The following is a 21,206-nucleotide window of genomic DNA, read 5'->3' as shown; positions in this document are numbered from 1 at the left end:
CCAACACACCTTTCTCTTTTATGTGAAAGTGTGCTGTCTGGAGACAATCGAGGGCAGAGAGCAGCCTCTTGGTTAATGGTTCCCATGTCCTTTGACAGAGGCTTCCATTGGCTTGAGTTAAGTCAGTTAAGTCTGACTGGCCAGCCAGTCAGAGTCCGGGATCGTCTTGTTTCTACTTCCCTAGTGAGAGGAGTACAAACTAGCTGCTATGACTGACTTTTTAAAATGTGGGTTCTGGGAACCTAACTTAGGTTCTCCACTGTACTGGCAGAGCTATCTCCCTTGACCCAACTATAGCATATCTTTTGGGGAACATAAATCACCCCAAGATATTCCAATAGCCTTAGCGCCATGGCGGTCTAGGAGCTATGATATTTGCTTAACTTTTGTCACATGTGAGGGTCATTTGTAAAACCTCTCATTAAAAAATGTTGACAATCCACAAATAACACACATCTGCACAGGCATGCGTGTGCATGCACACACGAGCACACACACACACACACACACACACACACATACATGCACACACCCACTGTTCCAAAACAGCCTTGACCTTGAAAGCATCATTAGCCAAGCTATCCCTTGGAATAGGAAGGTCTCTGGAATCAGGCTTTTCAACCTCAATTTCTACCCTTCCCCTCATTCATTTCACCCATGGGGATGTTACCCAAAGGAATCGAGGAAATTACCCATATTATTGTGTCAAAAACAATGAATGAGCAGGAAAATATGGACTCTAATGTAAGTCATTTTAAAAATCATAATGTCAAGTTCATCTCCGAAGATCACGCTCCCTGTTACCACTAAAGATGTTCTAGGTGCGATTTGCTTCTTGGCATCAGAATGGACATTAGGTGAGATGCCACCCTGAGTGTGCAAAGCCCGGAAAGGGTCAGGTTTGGATGATGCCCAGAACCTCCACCCTTCCTGGGGGCCGGCAACCCCATAGGCTTCAGAGAGGCAAAGGAGGGCTTTGAACAGGAAGAGAAGCCCAAGGCACACAAGCTCTGACAGAGGAAAGTCAATGTATCATTCAAGAGAAACATATCATCCAGAAGAGCGTTTATGTATCACAGCCCCACAGTGTGGAAAACAGGAAGACCTTGCTCCACCTCCAACTGGAAGAAAGTCTTCAGGGCTCAGTGGGCTCAGCTGGATAGAGGTGACCTTGCAGAGGGTCTGTGCCAATACAGGACCCACAGAGAGTCCTGTCATCTGCCTTCAAGAAACCACAGCATCCCTATACCACAGATAACAGCACTTCAAAGTTATTCCCCTGCCTATAAAGGCAGGCAGATTTGACTGCCACTTTGGGACACTGTTCTACCTGCCTGCAGAAAGTGCAGGATGGAGAAGTCCCGAGTCATTAGAAAGCGCTGCAGCTTCTCCAGGAACAGACACTAGCCAGTGTTTCCCCAGGGAAAGCAGGCAGCCAAAGGACTTCAGAGCCCCAGGCTCTGCAGGGCCCTCGGAGAACTAACTCCCTTTGTTTCTCACCCGGCCGTGACCCTACCTTGTTTCCCTCTGGTTTTTAACATTCAAGTCCCGGAAGTTGAGGTCTCAGAAAACAGCCTCACATCAGACCCCCCAAAAGAATGCCCGCCATTGTTGTGGAATCATCTCAAATGAGAAACAGCCGCCCTGTCTCTTGCCTAACCGACAGCTCAAATCACACGCACATGGAAGATAAGACAAGCGTGAACAGCTATGGAAAACACCCTCCCCGGCCTTCCAGAGAACCCACAGGTGTGTTGTATGCAGGGTAGAGGGGTGCCTTGTAGATGCCAGGTACCCGGATGTCAGCTAACAGAAGTACGGTCCTGCAGAGACGTCCCTTATGGGCATGGAATTCTGCAGTGTGGGCCTTCAGACACACTGGTTTTCTTTCCTTCAGCAAGCTGGGACATAGGAACCTCTTAAAGAGTACTTCTCCCAGAGGGCAGGACAACATATGCCTTTAAAAAGACAAGCCCACAGTTGGGCATGGTAGTGCATGCCTCTAATCCCAACCCCTCCCTCCCTCTCCACCCCTCAGAGGTAGAGACAGGAAGATTGCAAGGATGAGGCCAGCCTGGGCTATGCATAGTGTATTTCAGGCCAGTCACAGGTACACAGCAAGATTTGTTTCAAAAAATTAATGAGCCACCAGGGAGATGGCTGTCAGTGTTTGCTCCTCAGGTCTAAGTTTGGATCCCTGGTTCCCCCCTTAAAAACAAAACAAACACCACCACCACCGGGCTTCAGCCCGGAGAGATGCCTCAGTGGTTAAGAGCACTTGCGGTTCTTGCGGGGGACCTGGGCTCAGATCTTTCAACCCAGCTCTGGTGGCTCACAACCACCTGTAATTCTAATTAAATACAGGAAGTACATACATGCAAGCATTCACACAGACACAGAAAGTAAAAACCGTAACTACACGTCTTTTAAAAGGCTAGGCACAGCGGCCCACATCTGGAATGCCAGGGCCGTCCAGGCAGATGGGAGGCTCCCTGGAGCACGGTAGCTCAGTCAGTGAGCTCTGAGTTCAGTGAGTGACGACGCCACCTTAGAAACTGAGGCGGAGAGCCTCAGAGGAAGGAAGACACCTGACGTAAGCTCCACGAGCATGCACACACATGCGCCCACACGCACGCATGCAGACACACACACCAGAAACAAAGAACTAAAGGAAGCAGTGTGTGGACTGGCCAGCATACAGGCAGAGGCTCACTTCTGTAGAAAAGCTTAAAAAGCAAAATACATCCTTTTCAGGAAAGCAAGTGGTCTTGAAGCCATAGCTCAGTCTTTTACCAGTGGGCTGAGCTCCCTGGGAACATTGTCAGCAGGCAAGGTGTCTACAGGTTCCCCTGTAAGGTACCTGGTTCCTATTCACGGGACACCAGCTCAGGGGCTTCCTCGGACGTCAGCTCTGGGGAACTTGTCCCCTGCATTTCCAGGTCCATAAAATAAAAGCACCTAGCCAGGCACAAGAGCCTGTTTGTGGCTTTCTTTGGTTGTTTGACCTTAAGAAGCTCTCAGCACGCTGTCTGCAGTACACTTGAACACAGCCAGAGTCTGGCTTATTGATAAGAAAACCAATCTGATTCTTTTCAGCCCTTTGCCCCGAGACTTCCTTAAGACACCCAGTGTCCCAAGTCTTGATTGAGAAAGAACTGCCAACCTCAGACCTTTCTCTGCGTGAAAGCAAAGCCAGTTGTGATTTTGACTATCAACCAGATAAACCCAACTTAGTGGGGATGTACAGGGACTAAGGATGAGCCGCCAAGAGCAAGTGTGGGGTTGGCAGTGCATACATTACTTGAGAGCATCCTATGCCAGTGCAAAGTCAGGAGCGGCTGTGCACCGAGGCGGGAATTAGGAATTAGGGGTTACAAGAATGGAGCTGAAGCCACGACTTTATCCAAAGTGGAAAATCCTCCTGTCTCCACTTCCCTTTGAAGCCCAGCCATGCATGCCAAACTATTAACCTTTCACTTCCTGGAGGGCATGCCAGGCTACTCGAACCAGAAACCAAGTGCAGGCAGTATGCATCCAAGTTCGGAACACTCAGCAAGCACCCAGCCCCCAGGGCTTCTACACTGCTTCTAACTCACCCCACAGTCAAAACAAGAAGACCTAGTGGAGAGTCCGTGCCTTCGCTGTCTGCAATGCTGGAGAAGCCCGGTTTCAGTGAACTCGCTGATGCCGCAGGCCACCATTCTTGGGGTTGATTGTTTTTCTCTCCTTAAGATCTGCCCAAGGAAAACCTGAGGCCGGCGGCGGCAAGCCCATTCAACAGTCATCCATTGATTCGACACTCCTCAAACTGTGACCTTAGGCTTGGGGTACCCACAGAGCAGCAGAGTACAGGCTCAGCATACCAGACCCATCACCACGAGGAACACAACAGAAGTGAACCCCCTCTCTCAGTGACAAGCCGCTCACCGAGCGCAGCCCCAGTACCCCCAGGTGCTGGTACTCAGCTAATGAGGACGAGATGGAAGCCAGAATGATGTGGGGCAGCTGAGCAGCCTCACTAATGAGGAAAAAGAAGCCTCAAGATCTTTCCACAGCGCCCTGTCTTACTCTTACCTATAAAATTAGCTAAGCCACAGTCAGGCTTCAAGTTAGCCCTGATCAGTCCTACTCAGCACCCCCCCCCCCCCCGCAAAAAAAAAGGGTCAGAACCAGACTTTCAGAGATTCTATCGAGAATATTTTTTATTATACAGGTATCACACACAACAATTATTTAAGGAGCACGGACAGGCTTAGAGGTCCAGTCCCAATCCACACGTCACCCACACAAACTAAACTCCATTCTCTTCCGGTTCAGCCCGCAGAAATGAGATGCCTATTGCTTCCTAAACAGCTCCAATCAAATAATACTTGACCAGCCAAGAGAGAAAAGCCCAGCTTCATCTTCAGTTTCAATACCCTGTGTGCACTCGCATAAAAGCTAGAGGGGCTACATGACCCACCACCATTAAAAGGTAATTTTAAAATCGAATCCCATTTCTCAAAAAGTCATAAGAAGTATTTACAGATCCCATTAAATTATGCATAAATAAAATCTGTACACTCAACAGTTTCTCAGCACGGAGCCTCCTCGGGGACTTAGGGATGGCAGGCGCCGCTGTGTGCCTACCCTCTTCAAGTTTTGTGGAAAAAAAAAAATCAAGATCTGAAATAAATATGCAAATAAAACTTCTCTACCTTAAAGGAACAGATCATTTAAAAATCCTATTATCTAAAGAATTTTAAACTTTCAATATTTTTTTAAAAGAGGAAGGAAACAGGAAAGAAACAGCAGGCTTTGCTTTCAAGTTCCTTAAAAACAGGGGACCCCTTTTTTGAATGAGTAGCTGGAAGCCTGTCACATACCACTGGTAAGTAGCTGCCTGCTAAGAGCATCTCTGACTTCTGCCTCCTACCAGAAGGTGTGATTGACAAGGTGGTGGGGAAAACTAGATAAATACTATTTTTTTTTAGATAAATATTTTAGTGGACATAAAAGCCAGCTATTATCTTAACACTGAAAAAGAAATAAGTTATGATTGATCGATCCCTTTATCTGACGACTCCCATGCACCTGCTGTGTTAGCAGCTAAGCGTGGAGTTTCTTGTCTGCCCAGGGAGTTCTTACAAAGGGTTCTAAAACTCGTAGCACCTTTCAAGAGAGGGAACGGATTTAAAAAAAAAACAAAAAACACACATGTTTAATGAATAAAAGAACCAAACCAAGTGGCTTCAGGATAGCATGTCCAGGGTTAAATGGAAAAGTCACAAAGACTCCAAGAGGGCAGGTCCAGAGTGCGGTGTGGGCGGGCGGGTTGTAACTGCTTCCCTGCTGCTGCTGCTGCTCTGGACACTTCCCGGGCTGCCCCAGTGGAGGGGCCTGGGTCCTCTCCTTCTGCTCTCTGGCCTCCTTGCAGCCATTTTACTTCCTGTGCTTTTCCATTTTCTCCATCGTCTTGCTGGAATCAGCCGGACTCTGGTCCCCCGGGTTCATGTAGGACTTATCGATGGCGATTAGAGCCTCCTTGATATAATTCTGCACTGCGGAGACCGCCGCACAGATGGCCTGGCTGCCAAAGCCATGAGTTATCAGGCTGAAATGAGACAAACAGTTTTGTATGTTCGGCTCCAAGACCTGGGCGGGCCTGTTGTTCCCGTTGGGTGTCCGATCTTGATGGAGAAGGTCAGTGAACTCCTTGCACACCTGCCTGTGAACACAGTTGGTGACTGTTACTCAGCTCTTGACCGAATAAACCCCTACCCCCACCCCCACTCCCACCCCCACCCCCACTCCCACCCCCACCCCCACCCCGGATCCTATTAGGATAGGCAGGCTCAGAAAGGAGAATTTAGCATTCACTTCTGAGACAGTCTCCAAATGGGCCTCAAACCCACTATATACCCAAGAATGACCTTGGTTTTATTACTGCCTCTACCTCCCCAGTACAAGATCACAACAGGTATTCACCTCTACTCTTGATTTATGCAGCACTAAGGACCAAATCTGGTGTTTACATGTATGCCAGGCAAGCATTCTACCAAGCAACTATACCCTTGACTGTCATGCCCCTATGCCAGGCCAGGGATTAAGGGTTCTCCAAACACTATCTCATTTAATCTCTGATGTAATGAGAAAAGACATGTGGGTGAAGCCCGGCTACCTGGCCAAGGTCAAGAGGACCAATCTATGTAGCCCAGGCTGGCCTTGGAACTCACTTTGTAGCTGAGGATGACCCGAACTTCAGCTCCTCTTGCCTCCCTTCCCGAATGCTGGCGTTACAGGCATATACCACCATGCTTGGCTTTTATGTGTAGCTGAGGATGTTGCCTAGTTTCATGCATACTAGGCAAACCCTACTAACTGAGCTACACAAATTCTTACACATACCCAAAGGCAATAAACAGGGGGCTGTGCCTGCTGTGAGTGGTGTTAGCAGGCCCCTCGCCACCTGGGATGGAGCAATGCCCTCCTCTAAACACTACTAGAGGTTGCTGCGAAGGACGAAAGACGCTGCAAAGCTCTGGCCGTCGCCCACCACAGTAGCTTCCGGGTTTGGAGCCCCAGGGACTGTAGAGAGCAAATACTCACTGTGCAGCCAACAACATACTCTTCCGCGTGGCCATCTCATTCCGTCCCCCAAGATGTGGTCTCGTTAAATAGTCAGCCACCGCTTTACTAGGGAACTCAGCTTCGCAGACATAGGCGAAGTCCCGTGCTAGGTGGACGGCTTCACCTGCAATAGCAGCAGGGTTAGTCTCGAGTGGCTGTGGTCAGCAAGGTTACTTTGTTCCTGCGGCGCAGTTTGACTGGTCATTAGGTGTTCGTTCACCTGTCTGTTCTTCTTAATTGTCCACGTATGGACACATGCCTGTGTGAGTCAGGGTGTGCGTGTGCTATGGCACCGGTCAGAGGTCAGCCTTCAGGAAGAGACTCTCTTGCTTTGAGACAGGGTCTTTAGTGCCTGCCATGCTTCACAAAGTGGGGGATCTAACACCTCCCCCCGATACCCGGGCTTTCAAGACAGGGTTTCTCTGGCTGTACTGGGATTTACTGTGTAGACCAGGCTGGCCTTGAACTCACCGAGATCTGCCTGCCTCTGTCTCCTTAATGCTGGGATTAAAGGCGTTCACCAACCCAGCCTAGCTTGGTTATCTAGAATCTTGCTTTCAAGACTGGGCGTCATCTCACATTCACTAAGTAGCCCAGACCAGCCTGTAACTTGCTCTCTAACTCAAAAAATAAGAAAAGAAATTAAATTCTGGGAAGGTGAATTCAGGGGTCTCTGGAGTTGAAGTTCATTCATTCTAGGCTACACAGCCAGCCTAGTGCAAGAGGCTCGGTCTCAAGACAATGAATAGGAAGAAAGCAGTGTAACACGCCTGCAACCCTGGCACTCCGGAGGCTGAGGTTCAAGGCTAAGATGGTACTCGGGTCGAGCTGTTTGAGGTCCTGGGTTTAACCACAATACTAGGAAGAAAGTGGTGCAGGGTGTGGTGGCGCATGCCTTTAATCCCAGCACTCGGGAGGCAGAGACAGGTGGATTTCTGAGTTCGAGGCCAGCCTGGTCTACAGAGTGAGTTCCAGGACAGCCAGGGCTACACAGAGAAACCCTGTTTCGAAAAAACAAAAAAACAAAAAACCAAACAAACAAACAAAAAAGTGGTAGGTGGGGATATCCTAATTGAAAACAAAGCCCAGGTGTATGTGGGGGGGGGGGGGGGGAGACGGAGAGAGACAGAGAGGGAAAAAAAAATAATTTCTTTAAGTAAAAGCAACCTGGCTTCAGGGCTCCAGACTGCGGAGAGGCCTGAGCTGAGTCAGAATCCAGAGTTGGGCCAGCTACTTCTTTCTGTAAACTTCTCAGAGTGGCTAGTAAGGAAGTCTGGAAATGCTTAGCAAGGTACCAACCCTAAACTCCATGCAAGCCAGCTCTTCAGTCAGGCCTTTCTGCCTGCCCTGACTTCCAAAGGCACAGTGCAAAGGCATGGGGGGATCCTGTCAAGTCCCTTTCAGCACAAGTCACGCCATGAGGCAAGGAAAGAAAGTAAAGTGTTCAGAGACAGCTCTGCCCTGGAGAGCCGGCTTCTTGGGGCCATCCTGTCTTAAGTCAGCCAGCACGGGGCTGGCTAACAACAGAGGGGCCCAGGGGCCTGGGCTGAGGCACTTGTGTCCAGGCCCACCTTCCTGGCTTCCTGTCATATGTGCTCCTTGCTTTAGAAAAAGAATTTACTTTCCTTTTCAAAGCTAAAACATGGTCTTCTTGGCCACCTTCCAGACTGGGGCACGGGTCCCCATTCAAAACCTGGACTGACACAGCTACGCCCTCAGGATTGGAGAAGGAGCTCATTTGTGGACCATGGGTTTCATTTCCCCCCACCCACCGCCGGCCTTTGATGGAAGGGAAGAAATGGTGAACTAAGCCAGTGCCCATTGTGTACAACGAACACAACCAGATACCCCACAACCAGAAAAATGGCCATTCTGCCTCCTCATGGGCCGGGCCCATCCTTGATGGACCGAATCTTTCAAAAGCTAGCTCACGTCATGGGAAAGTTTTGCCAACTCCCCCGTGACCTCATAGGTCCTGAATAGTGAAAGCTTTGGTAACATGGCTTTCTGAGTGACAAACCGCACGGACCTTCCACGAGAGACGTGAGGAGAGTGACGTGGGCAGCTTTCCGTCTCCCGGCCGGAAGGTTCAATCCAATTTTGTCCAACTTCTCCCTCAAGGACCGGCCTCCATTTTTGGACTTTGCTCTGCATGGAGAGGGAAAGTTAGCGACTTGCAAAACAATCAAACGAACAAACAAACAAACCAGACCCCCACCCCCACCAATCTCAGAATCCTCTAGTAGGGGTGCAGAAAAATCTTCACTCATGACTGCAGCAGTAAACTCCCTGGGGGGACCAAACACTAGAAGCCCCCCCCCTCCATGCAGCTGCTGCCTCTTAATCCCAACCAAATGATAACCTGTTACTGCTGTTTTAGCACATTCTGCATTTGGCACTTTCAAGAAGAAGATACGCACTAAAAAGCTCTCTTAACACAGATTAGAATTCAGCGTTAAGATATAAAAGTTACATAAATGTTAAAAATACCTCCAGGCCCTCGTACATAGTCACCTTCAACTACCCAACCCCCAGGGGGCCCTGAACAAGTGTCACCTTCTGAGCACACCTCCCAGGAGCGAGGCGTTTAGGCATTCCGGTGGTGACAGTCGCCTCTGTACCTCAGCCACAGTTACTTTGTACTTCGACGTGGAGCTGAGCAGGGACAGTCTTCCAGGGACCGAGCAGAAGACCTCACTGGGGTTCATGACCACTCCCACCAGGTCCTTCTGGCAAGGGAGCCCCAAAGGGTTCTTGGTCATCGAAATGGGTCCTGTAGGGGACAGAATAGGTTCGCCATTAGAAACGGATGGGGCAGAGAGACCTTTACAAAAGGGCAAACCAAAGCTGAGGTCTGCCTCCAGAAAACTCCTTGCTTCTTGCAAGTCCTTTTAAAAGCCGTATCCTTGCTTTAAAGACTGGAGTCTGGAATCATGAGTTAACACCTCCAGACCTTAATTAGTTAAGATTCCATGAAGAGTTGTTTCTCTCTCTCCTCCCTCCCTCTCCCTCTCTCTCTCTCTCTCTCTCTGTTCCAGGCCACCATGGTAATCTGTTTAATTAAAGCATTTGCTTTCAGAAAAACCGCTTCAATACGAAATAAACGGCATCCTCCCCCTCCCCCTCCAAGATGAACTGAAGCCACGGGAGATCATCGCCAGACCCTTCAGTGCAGCTGACACCAGGGAATTCAGAAATACAGATTAGCCAGATCTGCTTAGGTCTACTCAGAAACTGTTTCCTTTCAGGTTTTCCTCTCCAAACCTCTCCCAATCCACTAATAGAGCTCACAGTCTCAAGACCATAACCGCCTGTAATTTAGAACGATTCCATTTCCCCTCAAAAAGACTGGTAACCCTGTCAGTGTAACTTAATCAAGAGCCACCCACTCACTGTAATCCGATTTCCCCAATCCCTCCCTCCTATAAACCCGAGGTCTGTCCTTAATAAGGCAGCATACTAGGAGAAACCTATTAAGTAGTGTCAGAATTAAGAGCCTCTCCTATAACTGTCTTCCACAGAAGAAGTAAAATCTCTTTTATGCCGGCAAGAAGGAAGGCTCAGCAGGGAAAGGTGCTTGCCGCCAAGCCTGACACCCAAGTTCAATCTCTGGAACCCACATAGTGGACAGTGAAAACCGACGTCAGCAGGTTAGATGTTGACCCCCACAATAAATGTACCTCTAAAAAGTAAAATTAGGTCAGTTTGTTGAAGAATAAAAATTGTTACAGAATAAGAAAACTAAGGTACTATTTGTATCTCCCCCCCACCCCCGTTTTTAAGTTAAATTGTATTTCCCACCTGTAATGCCAGCACTAGGGAGGTTGAGCCAGGAGGCTTACAAGGAATTCAAGGCCACTCTGAGTTACAGACTGAAACATTTGATTCAAAAAAATATGGCCACTAACAAAAAAAAAAAAAACCCAAAAAACAACAACAACAAAAAAAAACCCAATCTTTTAAAAATCACAGCTCCTGAGAGTTCTTTTCGTTCAGGCCAGGAACTGACTTTCGTTCAAGCGTGGTCTTCTCCACTACGTGAGCCGTGTTGGCCACTTAATACCCCAGCCTTTGCAGAAAAGGGGCAACTTCACTGGTCAGAGCCACGTGTTAGACACAAGCGGAAAGAGTCAGTGTTTACCTTTGCGAATGACAGTCTGATCGTGTAGGAGCAAGTGCGCGTCGTCCACATTCTGGGGGGGAAATGACAATTTCTTTTAAGTTTGGAGGAAGGTGGAAAGGCTGGAGGGTAAGGTAGAACCCCCACCCCACCCCCAGCCTCCCGCCCCCGCTGCTCACCTGCACCTCCTCTATGGGGTGAGCCATCTCGTGCAGCCCCAGGTTCTCAGCCAGGCCGGCTTCCAGGGCGTGCGCGTGAGGCAGCAGCAGGTCGGACCGGCGGTAGACTTCCCGCCGGGCGCTCACCGAGCCCCCCTCCAGCCCTGAAATATGGGGTATTAGACTTGCAGAGCGGCTGTGGTGCGAGGCCAGGCTAGAGCCCTCCTGACTCTGTCGACCCGGCCAGGCCTGTTGCTGGCTGCCGGTGGCCGCAGGCTGGTGCAGGGGGTTCATGGCGGCAGCGTAAGCCTCTCCCAGATGCGAGTAATGGTCGGCGGACTGCGAGTATGCCAGCTGCTGGTAAGGCGGCGGGAAGTAAGGAGGCGGCTGGTACTCTGCAACCCCGGTGTGCGAGAGAGGCGGCGCGGGACTGTAGAGATGTTGTCCCGGAGAGGAGAGGTGAGGGATGCGAGGGTTGCCATTACTGCTCGAGTCGTGGCGATCCTGGGAGAGAAACAGGAGAGACCCGGTTAGTACGAAACCCTGCTACAGCGAACAAGCAAGCCAGGAGAGGGGCACCTATGCGCCCCACCAAGCTCACACCACCCGTCTCGATCCGCCCCAGAGCCCGAGAGCCCCCGGGGACAATGAGCTCCCCGGACTTCGTTGTGAGCCTATCGGTCTAAGACCTGAGGGGACGAATCCTTCGAGCCCTCTGGCGAAGGTTCCCGCGCTGCGTCGCTTGGAGGTGCCAAGAGCGCGTTCCGCGCCACAGTCCGGTTACCCGTGCCCCAGGGGTTCGGCGTGCGGCGACCTCGGCGCACAGCGCCCTCGTTCAACAACCCTCCTCCCATGTCGCTGCGGCGCGCAAATAGCGCGGATAATGCGCAACGCCGACGAAGGGCGCGTTTCCCCGCCCCAAGGATCATCCCCCTCTCACTCCCTTAAGAGGCGGCCGCGCCGCGGAAGTGACACTCTCAGGTAAGGCCTCATAGTAATGTCGTCCGGAGAGACCGGGAGCCGACACGCGGGATCGGAGCTGTGATCCTTGCTAGCCAAGCCCGTGCCTTCTGCGCCTTAGGAAGTGAGGTCTTCCAGCCCGGCCATGGTCAAGGTTCTCACACATCCCGGTGTAGAGAAGGAATGAAAAGACTCTGCCAAACTGGGCAACCTTTGCCTGCGCACGTCCCCTCGCCCCAAGGCGGTCAGACTTAATTCCTAAAAGATGTGTCTTCATCAGTCCCAGGGGTCAGAAGGGTAGCAGGGACACAGGAGCGGGGCACTGTCGCCCCCTAGCGGAAGCCGCCCGGGCATGCACGCAGGGGCAGCCCCTCGAGGTCGTGCGGGTGCGGTGCGCTCCCGCAGCCTGGCCGCCGGCCTCTCCTCCCCACGTTCCCCGGTGCTCGCCTCGCGCCGCCTGAATCTTCTTCCTCTTCCCGCTCGCCGCCTCCCTCCCTCCTACTCTCCGAAACTCTAGCTCAACCTGTCCGACAGGCTAGAGTACTCGCGAGCGCTCAAGGCCCCATCTGGCTTCACCCCCACCCCACAGTCCCCAACCCCCACTTCTCTTGAAAACCAGGTTGCAGTTGTTTGGACTTTTCTTTTCTTTCTTTCTTTTTTTTTTTTTCTTTCTCGAGGAGGTAGCGGGGCAGGTGACAAGCCTTCCTTGGAGGAGACTCCTCAAAGGTGTCGCTGGCAGGGAAGCTTCCGTGGACACTGGACAGACTTCGTGGGAAAAAAGCCACGTCTGAGACCCGGAGACAGGGCGCTCTTCGGGGAAAATGGAAAGGAGGGCCGTGCGCTTCGTAGGAACCCACAGTTGAGTTCTGCGGGTGGGTTTGCCACGCTCTTGCCAGGCCTTGTCCCCGAGAGACAAGACCAGATTCAACAAGGGGCCCAGGAGATGGCCGAAGACTGGCCCTCATCCCTCCCGAAGGCGAGGGCTCCGCGCAAACGTCCCCAGCCTTGGCCAGCAGCCCTGGGACCCCGCTCGGGCCGGCGGGGCTACGTTCCCTAGCCCCCGCTCACCTCGCAATCCTCTTCATACTTGACATTATCTGTTATTTTCCACAACATGGCGTCCGGCGTCCCCCAAAATAGTCGCCAGTTAAATCCAGGCTCCCCCCACCCCCCGAGCGGTAAATCCACAATCGGGGTCACGGTGGCCAGGCGTCTGCCGCCGCCCCCGCCGCGCGCGCCGGCCTTGCTGTCCCAGTCACTGGACGCGCATCGGTGGCTGTGCACAGAGATGTGGTCGCCGTGGGTGTGTAGAGGCCGCAGCCGTGGACCGGAGAAGCCTCACCCTCACAGTGTGTCCCGGCGATAGCCGGGGGACCCGAACGCCTTAATGGGAAGGAAATTATCATAACTCCTCCCCGGGGGCCGGCGCCGCGCGGAGGCCCAGGCGCCGGGCGGGGCAGCCCCCAGCCAGTCCCTGCCTAGCTCCGCCCCGCACCCTGCCTAGCGTGTTGCAGGACCAGGCGTCGCGAGGGGCTCGCAGGGGCATCAGTGGGCGGTCTCTGACAACCGCAGACCTGCCAAGCTGAGGTGCCCAAACGTGGCTTCCTTTGCCTGCCAGCCCCCTTGCACACCTTAGACTGGCAGAGCTGACAGCTGGGATTTCCCCACCTCAAGAACCGTCCTTCATCCTCCTAAAAAATGGATGTCACTTGAGAGTTGAAGACGCCCCATTCCAGGGTGTCTCAACTCCTGGGGTTCCCTGACACCTCGCCCCAGCTGTTCCGACAGACATTTAAGGATTGGGCTGAGAAATAGCTAAAGTCCCACTGTTCCCTAGTGCCCCCCCCCCCCTTTCCCTCTCCCTGGGTACTTTACTGACCTGCCCACTGAGGGAAGGGAGGGGAAGGATTCCGAGAAGGAGTCCGCTCCCCCAGCTCCAAAGAGGAAACTCACGGTAATACCTGCTGTGAATAAATCGGACAACCGCGTGCTGCAGCTATAGCCCGAAGCTGTATCTGGCTGCGGGCCGTGGCTGGAGGAGACCCGAGCTCCCCCGCCCAGGCCCATCCCTGCTGCGATGCCCAGCCCTGCGGAGCGCCGGTTCTGCAGCTGTCACGGGCGGCTCTTCAGAAGCCTCTACTCGCCCAGGAAAAGAGGTTCCAGGCAGAATAAACCTCCATCGCCACGGGCCGCGTGGAATGAGGTGCTGTAAAGTGGGAGGGGGACTACAGGGAGGTCGCCCTGAGATATGGGCACACCTCGTCCCATGGGAGGCAGAAAGCAAAGCTTCTATCCACAGAATGCTGCTGCACCCCAAGATTTTCCGTCCAAGCCAAAAAGCAATACTCAGTGTTATTTTTTAATTCAACGAAACGAAAATAATTGGCCTAATTGTTATAGTTAATTTTTTTCATCCCAAACAGAAAGTCCACAGTTCTCGAGAGCTAATCTTGTTAGTCCGTCCCAACAGTATATGGAGATTGGCTTCAAACAGTGGAATTGGAGGCAGGGACTATTTCGGATTGATTCCGAAGCCAATTACACAATTCTTGATACCCATCAGCCCAGTGGCCAGGACCTGTTGGGAACGTGCCTCCCGTATCCACAGACTAAAATAATTTGCTCTCTTCCTGCTCCTCGTCTGTAAGCATTTCCCTAGACCCAGATAGGCCTGAAGTAAAGTAACTAAAATTAAAATAGATGTTCAAGCCAACCGTTCCCCCATGGTCTTAGAGAATAGCCGCATGCAAAATAGCTTTCTGGCCAGTTGACCCTAACAGACCCAGGAAGTTGAAACCGCGGGAATCAAGGGGGCTTTTCCGGCTAAGTTAAAAAGGCAGGCAATCCAGACCGAGCCTCCAAAACAGAGGCCCTGGAATTAGCGGGAGAAGAGGGCACCTGCTCCAGAAAGAACTGGTGCTGCCCGCATCAAGCTCAGGACTGGGAACGCCAGGTCCCAGGCTCTCTCTGGAAGGCAACTGTCACAGGTCTGGCGGGGTTCCGCTCCTCTCCTGGCCAGGGGGGGCGGTGCGGCTCACCCTACCCCAGGCTTTCCCTGTTCTTCCCACCTCAGCGATAATCCAAGAAGCCCAGGGGGACCGAGTGCTTTCTGCACCGGAGCTTTCGGCCGAGTGGGGAGGGGGGAGGACGACAGAAGGGCATGAAGGGTCTGCATTCGCCTTTCCTCAGCCCCCCCCCCCCCCCCCCGCGCCCCGAGTCTGGGGACTTGGGAACCGCTAGACAAGGCTATTCATTCTCTCTAAAGCGACAGCGCAGCGCTTGATGGAGAGGACAGTTGCACACAGGATTTCCTCGACTCTGGAGGACCCTGTCCCATCCACACCCAGCTTGGGGGCCGGGACCTGGACACAGAGTCCAGGTGCAGGAAGCTTCCGCCTTCCTTGAGAGCTCAGCTTCTCTGATGGTTCCCGCGCTCCAAACAATCTCCTACCATCGCCCACGGAAAGACGTTGACCCGTGTGGTTGTACCCCTTGGCAGCCAGGGCTGGGTAAGGTGTCCTGCCCACCTCCCATTCCCCCCGTCCCCGGGACTAAGAACTTGCTCTAAGGTCCCCGTGCAGAGATATGGGAGTGGAAGGAAGGCTGCCAGGGGCTCAGCTCTGCCGCCCCCTAGGGAGCCTGCAGTCACTCACACTCTGGCAACGCAGGTCGGTCCCTCTCATTGGGACGAGACTGGAGCCGCCCAGGTGTGTGTGAGTGAGTGTGTGTGTGCGCGCGCGCGCTCACCGGCACCCTAAATGCCCAAATGTGAGACACCTCCAAAGAAACACGCGAGGGTGCGTCTGTCAATGTGGCTTGGGGTCTCCAGTCTCCTATCCTGCCACCACCCAAGGCCAAAGAAGTCAGTTTGGAGTTTTCTATTATAAAACTGGACTGAAGTGCAGGCGGCAAGACTCCTCTTTTGGCCTTAGGGAAAGGGCTCCTAAGAAAAGGTGGACCCCGAGCACTTCGCAAGTGCGGCGCCACGTCCGGGGGTGGGGTGGGGAACTCTATTCCGCGCCCCTAGGGACAATGAAGGACTACAGTCAACTACCTAGCAGCCTGGGTTGGGCAGGGCCCTAGAAACCGGTTTCTGCCACAAATCTCTGGAGGAGGGTGTCCATCCACGCCCCACCCTCCTGTCCTAGAATGGGCAAGCACCGGACTTTGGGCAAAAGCCGGAGGGATGGCTCCGTGGATAGAGGCGCCTGCCGCCAAGTTTAAAAACACAGGGTAGGAAGAGAGAACCTACTCCCGCCACAGATCCACGGCCATACACACAGTGCGTACCTATCCACGGCCATACACACAGCGCGTGTGCACACACTCTAAACACATGCACAATAAAGACATACCTTTTAAAACACAAAGAGCTTCCAGAACTAAGCGCAGAGGTGTTGTTGATAACAATCCTCGGGCGCTCCAAAATAATGCCCATCGATTTTTTAAAATTTCTAACAGAATAAATGTAGGCCCATAGATGTAGGGACCTCAGCCCCACTCAGCTCAGTGAGTCTAGCTCAGGGCCGCAGGGGCCTGAAGCGGTTTCCCAGCCTTTGGGTCTTCCTACTAGGCAACTCTTTACAAACAGGCAAAGTAAAACGAAATTCGAACCCTTGACTTTACCAGGCTCCCCGGGACCCATTTTGTCCAAGGCCTGCCCGGGGGGCCGCACTCCTGTGCTCAGCGCTGGCCAAATCCTTCTCTCTGCGGCGGCAGCAAAGGTGAATCTGAATTGGCTTCCTTTAAACAATAATCTGAGGCCTCTCTCCCAGTCTCTAGAACCCCGAAGGAGACAATCCTGAGACTGCCCTACCCTGCCCCCGGGGACCCTCGAACACTTGGAGTCGGGCTTGTCACCTTCCCAGGGCGTCCTGGGGCCCATATCCAAGCGACCTAAGCGCTCCGAGCGCAGGCGGGAGACCCATATACCTAGAGGCCTTCTAGGGTACTAGGCTTCCACACACCTCTAGGCCAGATGAGCCCCGCGGCCTTAAGTCACTTATCTTAGTCGCCGCCAGGCGCAGAGGAGGCCCACGGTGGCCAAGGGCTGGGGAGATTGGCGGCAGGACAGCGCGCCAGCGACCCTGCGCCCACGGACGGACGCCCGGTCCAGCCCCGCGGTCCCCTCCAGTGGCCCTCCTCTGCCTGTAAGCTCCTCACCCTTAGCAACTGGAAACTCATGGTGTTAGCTCTGGAGCCGGCTGTGAGCAGGGGTTAAAGACAGAAGAGTGGCCAGAGAGAGCTCCCCGAGGGCCGAGGCGTGAGCAGTAAAGTCGCTTGGAGCGTTTATTTCTTAAAGGCAAAAAGGGGTGGGTGGAGAGATTCCCGTGGAGGCCAGCTATCGCTATTGGAAGGCACTCCTGGACAGGCCTCCTCCCTCTTGCCTGGCCTTCCTCCCACCCCCTTGAAAACTCCACCTTTGGAAAGGGTCGTCTCTAAGGGTTTCCAGGTTTACTTGTAGATGTAAAAAGAATATTTTTTTAAAAAGGTTTAATTTCCAAGGCCCAAACCATTGACATTTCCATGAAATTTCTGCCTCATTTCTAGAAATCTTTTTTTTTTTTAAGTTTAATTTCCAAGGCCCAAATCATTGACATTTCCTGCCTCATTTCTAGTTTGATCTAACTGCAGACACATTCTACTTTCCCAGATCTAGCTAAAATTACACTGGAAAGGGGGTGATGACTTGTCTGGGTAAGGCTGGGGTCTTTAAATGCCAGAAAACCCCCTCTGCGAATGGTCAGTAAAGAAACAGTCCAGGTATTCAAGTTTAGGAGGTAAGGGGGGGGGGGACCCAAATGTACAATAAAATACAGAAACAGCTAAATAAGACTAAACTCAAAACTGAAGCAGATGTGGTAACTCACAGATACAACCCCAACACTAGTAGCTGAGGCAGGAGGATGGAAAGTTTAAGGTCAATTTAACCTACTTGTAACAGAGAGTTCCAGGCAAGCCAGGGCTAAGTGTAAGATCAGTGCTGACCACCTACTGTGGGGGTGGGGGTGGGGGGCAGGAACTGCCCAGCAGGCAAATCAAAACAACTACTGAGGCCACTCCTCAATGTGCCCCTGCAATTTACCTGGCTTCTGTCGGGGCGGGCAGGTATTGAAACCACCTCTCGAATTAATACTGTATAAAAGGAAACACAGACAAAGAGGGCCATCAACCTCCACCGAACTTCCTTTTTGACACTTTCAGGGTCAGGCTCCTGTCTTAAGGGCACAAAGAGATTTTATGACAGAGCCTCCCAGAGAAAGAAATGTAAATTTTTTACCTCCTGGGGGGGAAAAAAACCGGTGACAACAGAGATTGACGCTCAGACAAAAAGCCTCCACAAGGGGCTTTTTAGAGTTTTTTGTTTTTAACGCTTTCTTTTAGTCACTTCTGGGGCAAAGATTAGAAAACAAAAAGACAGGTGGAAACTGATTATACTCGGAAGATTTTGTAGTGTGTGTGTGTGTGTGTGTGTGTGTGTGTGTGTGTGTGTGTGTGTTTGTGTGTGTGTTTGTGTGTATGGCTTTAGAAAAAAAACCACAAACTCAGGGGAGCCTCCTGCCTCAGCCTCCCCAGATGGGAGCCACCACATCTGCACTGTTTGCTTTTGTGGGGGGCCTGATGTGTGCTCAGGGTCAGTCTACCACCTCCCAGGCATCCCAGAACTTTGATTATTAATATAATTCACTTCAATGACAGCACAGACCACTCTGTACAATCGAGTCCGAGGACTCCGGCCAGACTATACCCTGAAGCAATGGCTGAGGCTGGGGGAGGGGAGGCATGGTGATAAAGCTGACGCATTTCCTTGCTGATGAGGAGGCTTCCTCTCTGCTGGGTTGATTTGTTATCCTTGGGGAAGGGTTTGCAATTAATGTCACAGTGATCTTCCAAAAGAAACACAGTAATCACTCTTGAACATTCTGGTTTTATTTCAAACTTCATTCTAGAAAAGTAGCTTTGTTTGCTTCTTCTTGTTGCTGTTCCATGTTCCTGGTGGGGGTTGGAGGTTGTTACCTGCTGCTGCTGTCTGCTTGCTGTATGTTGCTTTTTTAATCTAAGAAGCAAGCAAAGAAATTCAAAAGATACAAGAAACTAATGTGATGTTAACAGTAAAAAAAAAAAAAAAAAAAAAAAAAAAAAAAGCTGAGGCAGGAGGATTATGAGTTCCAACCTGGCCTATGCTCCTTAACAGGACATTGTGGGGAAAACAGGGGCGGGGGTTGGGGGGTGGGGGTGGGAAGGAGGGAAGCAGACTATAGTATCGCCTTCAGAAACGGGGGCGTCCTGTCTTATCAGAGTATATCGTGAAAATTTGGCTCTTTCGACTGCTCCACATTTGAGAAATGGGGACGATACGGATCAATTTAATGTCTCTTTGAGTACATATTTAATTCTGCGAGCTCCCTGGCCACAGAAGCCCCTGGATACAAGAAGAGAGGCAGCAATAGCACCCGGAACAGGCCCTGGCTCACACCTTTAACCCACCACTCTGGAGGCAGAGGTCTGAACCAATGAAGCTGGAAGCTATTCTCCTCTACACAGGGAGCTCTGGGCTGTCAGGATTACAGAGCAAGACCTTGTCAATTAACCAACCAATCAATAACTGGGACTAGGGGTTGGAGGTGGATCACTTGCCTTGCTCTCTGGATTTCATTCCCAGAGCTGGAAAAACAACCAACCAACCAACCAACCAACCCAACTATCAGAGCACAACCAAGGTTCCTGATCCCCGCCCGCTCCCTTATGGTCCCACCCTCCTGACGTGGTGCCACTGGCCTGGCAAGCAGCAACAGCTAGAGGTCTGCTTTGTCTTCTCCTTTCTGAAGTCTCCGAAGACACACTGCAGTGTTTACAGGTCTTCCTCGCATCCTTCTTGGGAGGCAGACAAACGTCTTCCTGACCCTCGTGCCAAGCTCAGAGTCCTTCATGTCAGGACTCATTTCAGCCGGCAGCTGGCCCAAAACAACAGCAAAAGGCCAAAAATGTCACCATGGCAACCCAAGGATCCAGAGGGAAACACCAGCCAGTAAATATCAACACCTAATTAAAACCAGAAATGGAAAGAAAACTATGTTAGGTTTGAGATCTACTCTGTGATATTAAAAAAAATAAATGGCACAGACATCATCTCTAGATCCCCAATCCTCTCTGAAACAGGTTCCCACTATGTTGGCCTGGATGTCCTGAAACTCAAGCAATCCTTCTGCTCTGCCTCTTGAATGCTGGGATTACAGGTATGACACACACATACACATTTATAAGATTTAAAATTTATGTATGAGAGTTAGCTTATGTGTATATATATATGTACCACATGCACACAAGCTTATGTGTATATATATGTACCACATGCACACAAGCTTATGTGTATATATATATATATATGTACCACATGCACACAATACTAGTGGAGAACAGAAGAGGGCTTCGGATCCCCTGGTTTGGAGTTATATGATAACCTTATGTGAGCTGGGATTTGAATTTGAGCAGCCAGTACTGTTAAAAACAACCTCCCTTGCCTCCAAACCATCTTTAAGATCAGGCCCACTAACTTCATACACATGTGTGAACACATATGTTTGTGTACATGTGTGCATGAGCGCGCATGCACACACACACACACACACACACATTTCTACTGAACAAAATCTTTAGCCCTCTAAACCAAGAATTAGAGATGTCTTAAGCCGACATTTCCTTTTCATAAGTATATTAGACACAGTCCCAAAAGCTTGCCAGCTCAGCCCTACCCTCTTACCCTGTGAGGTGATAACACATCTTCATCTTGCTGGCCTAAGACTGCTTTGGAAGCAGACCTGTTAGAACAATGTCCAGTCTTGTATGTTTGTTTTTGTTTTCTTCAGGTGTAATTCTGTGAACTGTTAAGAGCCCTGGATTTAGTGTAAGAAGGGGCAGGAGCCAGGGCTACCCGTGGAAATGTGTAGAACTCTCACCCCGAATCAGAAGCCGTGAGATTGAATCTAGCAACCTGAGCTTGGACAGCACCCTCACCAGACCTGACCCCTATTTGCTCCTAGATTCTCCATTTCCTCCCTCCCACCCTTCTTCCCTCCCTCCCTCCCTCCCAGAGGACTGTCTTGAAAGCCCACCTTTACATTTGACCCTGGGGGGAACCATGTGGACCTCAGAAGAGTTGGACAGAGGTAAACAGTTCTTTCTACTGCAATCCTGACCCCTGGCAGCAGGAAGAGCTGATCTTCCAGACAACAGGGGGTTCGGGTCCCAGCTCCCACAAGGGAGTTAACAGCTATCTGTTACTTCAGTTTCAGGGGGGTTCTGGCCTCTGAGGGCAATGTAGGTACATGGTACAAATATGCAGTCAAAATATCCATAGT

General features: G+C 51.4%; 1 protein-coding gene across 5 annotated transcripts; it reads right to left on the bottom strand.

Moving 5' to 3' along the window:
* Window positions 1-4,175: 4,175 nt before the first annotated feature.
* Tfap2c (transcription factor AP-2, gamma) lies at window positions 4,176-17,120 on the bottom strand. 5 transcript variants are annotated; one of them, NM_009335.2, is made up of 7 exons: window positions 12,916-13,205; window positions 10,909-11,391; window positions 10,751-10,802; window positions 9,166-9,382; window positions 8,639-8,757; window positions 6,589-6,733; window positions 4,176-5,707 (listed from the first exon to the last, which is right to left on the bottom strand). In NM_009335.2, exons 1-7 carry the CDS (start codon window positions 12,961-12,963, stop codon window positions 5,422-5,424), a joined length of 1,350 nt encoding a protein of 449 aa, NP_033361.2. In that variant the 5' UTR covers window positions 12,964-13,205; the 3' UTR covers window positions 4,176-5,421. The 5 variants fall into 5 exon arrangements, with proteins under 5 accessions (NP_033361.2, NP_001153168.1, XP_006499166.1 ...); NM_001159696.1 differs by lacking the exon at window positions 12,916-13,205 and adding an exon at window positions 11,577-11,807; XM_006499103.4 differs by lacking the exon at window positions 12,916-13,205 and adding an exon at window positions 17,011-17,120 and having other exon boundaries at window positions 4,181-5,707.
* Between the last annotated feature and the right edge of the window lie 4,086 nt (window positions 17,121-21,206).

Source organism: Mus musculus, chromosome 2 (genome assembly GCF_000001635.26).
Source record: "Mus musculus strain C57BL/6J chromosome 2, GRCm38.p6 C57BL/6J".
NCBI classification, from domain to species: domain Eukaryota; kingdom Metazoa; phylum Chordata; class Mammalia; order Rodentia; family Muridae; genus Mus; species Mus musculus.
The sequence above is the reverse complement of the archived record's forward strand: the minus strand, read 5'-3'. Positions and strand labels throughout refer to the sequence as shown.